Source organism: Dictyostelium purpureum (assembly GCF_000190715.1).
Source record: "Dictyostelium purpureum unplaced genomic scaffold DICPUscaffold_338, whole genome shotgun sequence".
NCBI lineage: Eukaryota > Evosea > Eumycetozoa > Dictyosteliales > Dictyosteliaceae > Dictyostelium > Dictyostelium purpureum.
In genome coordinates this window covers 27,483-35,162 of record NW_003519674.1, presented here as the reverse complement: position 1 = coordinate 35,162, position 7,680 = coordinate 27,483, and the positions used below count along the sequence as shown (strand labels likewise).

Sequence of the window (7,680 nt, the reverse complement as noted above, 5' to 3'; positions counted from 1 at the left end):
AATAAGTTGTTTCTAAATTTTAAAATATAAAAAATAAAATAAAAAATACTAAATATTATTTTTTATAAATTTTTTATAATTATGTTATAGAATTCTTATCAAAATTGGTAAATAGAGGAGGTGAATATAGTGGAAATATATCAATGAATAATTTGAATGAAAATTTTAAAATTAACAACACTGATATTATTGATAATTGTAAAAATACTGCACAACCTCAACCATCACCATCACAACCAACTACACAATTTAATTCCGAACCACATGATTTTTTTGAAGAAATTAAAAGAGAAGATGATACAAGATTAATGTCTTATTCATTATAAAAAGTTTTAAAAGAATATAAAATAAAAAAATATATATAACAATTTTTTTTTTGAAACTAATAATATCTTTAATTTATATATTTTGTTTAAAATTTTTTTTTATTTAAACTACAATTGTGGTTTTAACAACCCCAGTGTTTTTTATGGGGTTTCTGGTGATGTTTTGGGGTTGGTTTGGACCAATTAGTTGGTTCACGCTTAACCAATGCAGCAATATCATTATCACCATAGGAGTCTGATACCAAACTTGAGGCAATACCAGATTTCATTGATGAACCAGTGCTTGATAGAGAGATAATTGAATCTTTATAAAAAATAAAAAAATTAATAAATTTTATATTTGTTTTTCTTTTAATGAAATCTTACTAAAAATCATTTTTTTTTATTTGTTTTAAGTTGTGTTTGTTTTAAAAAATAATTTTTTAAAAACTATTTATACTCTTTTTATTTTAAAAAACATAATAAAAAAAAAAAAAAGATTATCTATAATGGGGAAATAAAATATTAAAAAAAGACTTTGAAATAAATAAATAGAGAATAATGCAAATGCCCCATATAAAATAAGGGGGAAATTATAAAAACAAAGCAACCCATATTTAATTTTGAAATTTTGAAAATTTTTAAATTAGAAATAATAAAAAAGAAAAACCATGCATGTAATATTTATTGAAAACGAAAAAGTATTTTTAAAACAAATTAATTTTTATTAATATTTTAAAATTTGAAATAGGAAAAGGATTTCTATAAATATATATATAAATATAAATTAATTTATTTATTTTATTTACTTGGTTGTAGCAAAAATTGATTCAACATGTACATTCTTTCTAGTGCCATTTGGTGATTTGTTTTGAGCATCAAAACCTTTGTAAGTGAAACCTATAAAAGCTAAATCTTTATCTTTAATATTTCTCTTATCAATAATATTTGATTTCTTTGTTGGTGTGGTGGTATTAGAACTTGTGGTGGTTATTTTAACATCGTCCTCTTCAAGCTCTTCATAGTCGTCAAAGTTTGATGTGTCTGTTGGACTTTTTAATTCTGGAACAAATGGTGCATTTTGATTTCTAATATTTTCCCAATTTATGCCTTTAAAGAATGGATGAAGTTTTATTTCATCTGCAGTTTTATATCTATCTTTTTCACAAACCAATCTAAATAAATAAAGAAAAAAATATTAATATTTTGTTGTATAAAAAATTAATTTCTAAATTCAAAATTCTAATTACTTTTTAATTAAATCTATAACTTCTTTTGATAAACCCATATCAGTTGGAATTTGAAGAGTTTCTTTGCAATTTAAAATTTTAAGACAAGTTTCGGTGGTATTATCAGAAAGGAATGGAGGATGACCAACAACCATTTCATAAAGAATTACACCTAAAGACCACCAATCTACCTCTTTACCGTAACCTACTTGAAGGAAAACTTCTGGAGCAGTATAATCGGGAGTACCAACAGCAGAGTAAGCCAATGCTCTTCTTGCCTTCTTCCAAGATGCAATTCTTTCAGTTTGAGTGAGAGGAGTAGCTTCAATTAATTTCATTTTGATCGTCATTGCATCACCAACAAGCATTTGATAAAATTCGGATGAATGAAGACGATGGAAACCTGTACAAAGACCAAGATCGCATAATTTGACATGGCCTCTAGAATCTAATAAAAGATTATCTGGTTTAATATCTCTGTGGATGTAACCAAGACTGTGAACTGATTCGATGGCAAGAATAGTCTCGGCAATGTAGAAACGAGCTTGGTTCTCTGTAAAGATATCATACTTTATTAAAAGGGACATCATATCACCACCTGGTAAATATTCCATAATGAGATAAAGGTAATTTTCATCTTGAAAACTATAGTATAATTTGACTACCCAATTAGTATTGGCGCTAGCTAAAACATCTCTTTCGGCTCTAATATGTGCAACTTGTTCTTTCTTTAACATTTCCGATTTCTTTAATCTTTTCATGGCATATAAATCATTTGATTCTTTGTGACGAACTAAACTAACTTCACCAAATGCACCTCTACCAATAATCTTTATTAACTCGAAATCGGATCTCTTTAACTTTAATCTCCTTATTCTTAAATGATCAGATTCCTTCTTATCCAATTCTTTTCTAAGATCATTTGATTCTTTTGATGATAATTTCATATTTTCTAATTTTTGTTCTAAATCTTTTCTTCTACAAAAAATTATAAATTAAATAAAGTAAAGTTTGTTAATAACTTTTTACTTTATAATAACCAACTATGCTTTATGATATTTACCTTTGTCCTCTATCTTTAACTGATTGTTGAGCATTTATATAATACTGTTCAATATACATTTTAGCAGCTAAAGATCTATCCATTGTTGATCTTGATAATGGATCACTTGGATTAATAACTGTGGTATCATCATCTTCATCGTAATCTCTTTCTTCATCTGACCCAACGTCTATAACTGATTCTTGATCATTAATCATTTTCTATAATTTTGTTGTTGTTGTTGTTGTTGTTGTTGATTATTTTTATTATTAAATTAAATGTTTTTAAAAAAAATATATATAAAATATTTTGGTGATTATATATAATAAATAATTTTATTTGAAATAAAAAAATTAAAAGGTTTAGAAATATTTACAAAGGGTGTTTAATGTTATTTTGTTTATTGTTTGGTGTATATTATAAAAAAAAATTAATTTTTTCTTTTTTTTGTTTTTTGTTTTTAAAATATTTTAATGATAACAGTTATTTTAATAAATAAATAAATAAATAAATATATAGTGAAATAAATAAATAGTTTGAATAAATAAAAATTTTGAAAAATATTTAAAAGAAACAATTAAATAATGACAAATAACAATTGATAATTAATAATTAATAAACTAGATAGATATTATTTATTTGATGTATGATGATTTGTTTAGCGATTTCTATTTATATGTATGTATTACGACTATTTATTTGTTTGGTGTATTATTTCTAATGTTATTGTTATTGATATGAGTGTTGTGTGCGTGTGTGTGAATAAAAATAAAAATAAATTATTCAAGAGGGTTAATTTAAAAAAAAAAAAGAAAAAAAAATTTTAAATTTATTTTATTTTTTTATTTTTTTTTATAATAATTAATGTTTATAATATATATAAAGAGGATGGGGAAGTGTGAGAAAAAAAAAATTGTATATGATGAGTTGATTAATAATTTATATTTATATTGTGAAAAAAAAAAAAAATAATATGTGCTTTTTTAAAATAAAAAAAAAGTTTCTTTTTTTTTTTTTTAAAAATATTTTTTTTTTTAATTATTTTTTTATTTTTTGTTTTTTTTATGACTTTGTTATGATAAAATAAAAAAAAAATAAAAAAACCAAAATGGTTGATCAAATTTTTTTTTTTTTTTCCTTTAATTAATTAAAATATGATTATTATTTTTATTATTGTTTCGAACTATTGTTTTGTATTAATTGGTTATTATTTGGTTATAATAAATTAATTTTATTACTTTTTGGAAAAAAAAATATATATTAATTTTTCTTCTTCGTTTATTTGAAGTTGATCAATTTTGTGTTGTGTGATTTTATTATATTTAATAATAATAATAATAAATAAAATATTTGTAGTTTACCTTTGTGGTTATTCACAACCCACAAAAAAATTTTCATTGAACCAAAAAGATTATTATTTGAAATGTTGATTTTTTTTTGATTTTTGATTTTTTTTTTTTTTTGTATAAAAAATTATATTATATGTTCAAAGAAACTGATTAAATATTTTTATTGACCAAAAATGAATATAGTTTTAAATTTATTTAATCTTTTATAAAATAAATATTTTATTCTATTTTTATTTTAACCAATTTATTTTTAGTTTTTTTATTTTTTAGTTTTTTTATTGTGAATATTTTTAATTTATCTTTTCCAACTGATTAATAATGACTATCTATATTTATTTGGCTTTTTTAATATCACTTTTTTTTTTTTTTAAAAATACTTTGTTGATTTTATTTATAAAATTTTTCTAATATCTTTTTTTAGTTGACCATTATCTGGGAAAATAAATTGTTTTGTTATTGTTTCGAGATCGTATAACGCAGCACGGGCATGATATTTACAAATTTCATCGGGATCATAAAATTCAGTTTTCTTTAGAGTATTATAAATTTCTTTTAGTTCGTTCGGTATAATTTCGAAAGAGTCCAAACCAAGACCTTTTAATAATTGCTGGAAAATGAAAATGGCACCTCTTCTAACTTCAATTTCTGGGTCACTCGAAAGTATTGTGTTGGCGCAGTGTAATATTTCAACCAAATAAGAGTCAATAGAATAATGGAGCATTTCGCATAGTGTAGAAAGATTTGATAAACTACTGGTTCTAACACCAACTGCTTCCTGCGCTTTACAACCTTGTAAAAAAGTGGGTACTAATTTATCTGCATATTTTGGTAATGCTTCGCCAAAACGTTGAGAAATTTGGATTAAAGATTCACCAATCTTCATTCTTTTGAATTCTGGATATTGTTTATTTAGGAATGAATCGATTAAAATAGGTAGAATTCTAGTTGGATATATGTCACCTAATGCTGATAAACCATTGATAGATACACCATATACAAATGTATCGTCGTCGCCGATTTGAGTTTTAAATATTTCTAAAACGTTATTTAAATTTTGTTCGATAAGACCACTCTTTGATAATACCATTTTTCTTAGTTGAATTAATGCGTGTGCTCTGATTGGTAATAATGGGTCACTGAGGTCTTTCAAAATCTCTTTTAATTTGTCGCCTTGCTCTTTTGCTGTGGTTAGATGATCGTCGCCTTCGCCATCTTGTTGTTGATCGGTAAGCCAAATTGGTTTTTTTGCTGTAATGATGGTTTTAATTTGTGATGCCATAGTTGATATAATTTCGTTTGAGTGGTATGACAGTTGTTCTACAAGAGTTAATAAATCGAATACGATGATTTCTTCATCTTTTCTAACTGTAATTTCACCTGTGAGCAATGTTGTAAGAATACCTAGCGATAAAGTCAATGATTCGATATCTTCCTCGGTTTCTTTGCCACTATTATGTTTGCTTATGGATCTTGATAACAAGACTTTAACAAATGTACAAACTTGAACCACATTCTTTAATACAGCCGAACCTAATCCTTCACTCATTATAATTATAAATTGAATTAATACATAATATTGATGACTACGTTTGGTTTTCTGTTGCTGCAAAATTGAAAATTCATTTAATAAATCTACAAAAAGGTCACCTGCTAAACTATCACCCTTCATAATTTCAAATATTGATACTATACAGTCTGCTTCCCATTTAAAATCTCTATTTTCATAGGATACATATTTGCCAACTACTCCACCATTTTCACCCATACTAAATGATAAATATAACAAACCATCTTCTTTGCTATCATCTTGATAATCCTCTTCGATTGTTATTTTATCTTCTAAATCTAATAATGATGTGTCAGATTTAATTGTTGTAGTGCTTGAAGCATTGGAATTATTATTATTGTTGTTATTATTATTATTATTATTATTATTATTATTATTATTATTATTATTATTATTATTATTATTTTGTTTTGGTAATATTAAATTTTTTAATTCACTAACAGAGTTACTTGAAAATTTAAAAAATGTTGATAGGATTTCTTTACATGATATTTTGAGGGATGAAATTGATTTTGATACAAAGCAATAAAGTTGAAACAATGTTGGTATAATTCTTGATATAGAGTCCAAAAATGTTTGATTAAGTGATAGCTTTGAAATTAGTTTATGTAAATCTTCAATAGAATAGAACAAATCAATCTCTTTAACAACAATTGTATCATCTTCAGTGCTGGTTGTAGTTGTAGTTGCAGTTGATTTATGGTTTTGGAATATTAAAAATGGTTTGATAATTGGTTCAATAATGTATTGAATAGTAAGCTCTGGCTGATCGTTTAACATTGACTCTATAATCGATAGGGATGCATCTAAAACCTTTGAGGATTTGTTCGAACGCTCTCTGTCACGCTGGTGAAGGACATCTATAATTTGAGGTGCTACTTTACTATAGTACTCTTCAATCTTCATGGTAGATGGTACCGATGTAATAAGTCTAACTATATTTTGAATTGGTTTATTTGATGTTTTACCCTGGATATTTGATGATAGAATTGAGTTTATTAAAATTTTAACAGAGTGTGGTCTCATTAAACACTTGGATAACATTAGACCAATACATTTGCTAAACCATATTGGAGGCTGATTGACTGTTGACAGTGACGATGATAACAGTAATGTTAGTGATTCAAATACAATCTCTGGGTAAACTCCATAAAGCAATTGATCAATTTCACTTGAGATTTCTTTTTTTTGTTCTAAATTTAATGGTGATGTTTTTAAATTTATCAATTGTAAAATTCCTGCAAACAAATCTGAGAGATATCTTGAAATAATAATTGAGTTCACATCTAAATTTAGCTTTCTAATTTCCAAGAGTGACTTTATAAAGTGGTTCATTTGAAAACAACAGTACTTTTCGTTTGATCTATAACTGGCTTGGTTATCATCATTGCCACTAAATATTTGTTCTATTACAATGCTGCTACTTGATACCCTTTTACCCATTGGTACACCAATACCATTTAAAAAACTTGGTAAAATTACCCAGCCAACAATTAAATCTAATTCGCTTTTAATAATTTTTTGATCCTATTTATAATAAAAAAATTTATGTTAGGTTTTTCTTTTTCTTTTTTTTTTTTTTAAATAAAATATTTACGTTAAATGAAATTGGTAATTCCTTATCACTATTTTTACAAATTTCTACCAGTATTTCCTTCATTAATAAACTATATTTAAACTTTATAAATTCAATAGAGTTTGAGTATTCTTTTGAAAACAAATGATGAACTAAATTTGAAAATAAATTGAAGTTTTCATTGTATCTGCTTATAATTGATTTTAAATAGTATTTAAATTTTTCTTTTTCATTATCTGCCAATATTAGGTATTCTTTATCTATATCTTTTTGATTTTCACTTTTTGTTTTTTCTTTACCTTGTTGTTCTTGACCAACTTGTTCATTGTCCTCGTCATCGTCATTTATTTCTAAATTTTCTAAATCATTTGGTGATATAATTTCCTTTTTCTTTGGTTTAGTATTATTATTATTATTATTATTACTATTAAAGTTATTGCCATCACTATTATCTAGTCTATTGTTTATTATATTATTAAAGTTATTTAATTCATTATTTAAATTATTATCTATTTGACTCCATAGTTTTTTAGGTATTTCTGGTTTTGTTGAGATATTATAAACAAAACTAACTAATGATTCTAAACTAATAAATAGTAAATCTATACTCAT

The 7,680-nt window shown here is 24.5% G+C and overlaps 5 protein-coding genes across 5 annotated transcripts; 1 reads left to right on the top strand and 4 right to left on the bottom strand.

Moving 5' to 3' along the window:
• Nucleotides 1-143: 143 nt before the first annotated feature.
• DICPUDRAFT_157094 (uncharacterized protein) lies at nt 144-326 on the top strand (the record flags this gene model as incomplete). The annotated part of the gene is made up of 1 exon (XM_003292334.1): nt 144-326. One exon carries the CDS (start codon nt 144-146, stop codon nt 324-326), a length of 183 nt encoding a protein of 60 aa, XP_003292382.1.
• A 122-nt stretch (nt 327-448) lies between these two features.
• DICPUDRAFT_157093 (uncharacterized protein) lies at nt 449-702 on the bottom strand (the record flags this gene model as incomplete). Its single annotated transcript, XM_003292329.1, has 2 exons — nt 449-630; nt 693-702. The coding sequence occupies 2 exons, from the start codon at nt 700-702 to the stop codon at nt 449-451; spliced, it is 192 nt and encodes a 63-aa protein (XP_003292377.1).
• Nucleotides 703-992: 290 nt separating this feature from the next.
• Nucleotides 993-3,319, bottom strand: DICPUDRAFT_50393 (uncharacterized protein). The gene is made up of 3 exons (XM_003292328.1): nt 2,598-3,319; nt 1,556-2,512; nt 993-1,480 (listed from the first exon to the last, which is right to left on the bottom strand). Exons 1-3 carry the CDS (start codon nt 2,792-2,794, stop codon nt 1,111-1,113), a joined length of 1,524 nt encoding a protein of 507 aa, XP_003292376.1. The 5' UTR covers nt 2,795-3,319; the 3' UTR covers nt 993-1,110.
• A 997-nt stretch (nt 3,320-4,316) lies between these two features.
• On the bottom strand, nt 4,317-5,690 carry DICPUDRAFT_95597 (uncharacterized protein; the record flags this gene model as incomplete). The annotated part of the gene is made up of 1 exon (XM_003292327.1): nt 4,317-5,690. One exon carries the CDS (start codon nt 5,688-5,690, stop codon nt 4,317-4,319), a length of 1,374 nt encoding a protein of 457 aa, XP_003292375.1.
• Nucleotides 5,691-5,813: 123 nt separating this feature from the next.
• DICPUDRAFT_5706 (uncharacterized protein) lies at nt 5,814-7,680 on the bottom strand (the record flags this gene model as incomplete). The annotated part of the gene is made up of 2 exons (XM_003292326.1): nt 5,814-7,019; nt 7,090-7,680. Coding segments are annotated over 2 exons (1,797 nt in total), but the record flags the coding sequence as incomplete, so codon positions are not given.

Excerpts from the sequence above, each read along its gene's own strand:
- DICPUDRAFT_50393 (XM_003292328.1), bottom strand. The coding sequence starts at position 2,794 with ATGATTAATGATCAAGAATCAGTTATAGACGTTGGGTCAGATGAAGAA. Across the intron at positions 2,513-2,597 it reads GTTAAAGATAGAGGACAAAG|AAGAAAAGATTTAGAACAAA; the intron begins GTAAATATCATA and ends AATTTTTTGTAG. Across the intron at positions 1,481-1,555 it reads GTTATAGATTTAATTAAAAA|ATTGGTTTGTGAAAAAGATA; the intron begins GTAATTAGAATT and ends TTATTTATTTAG.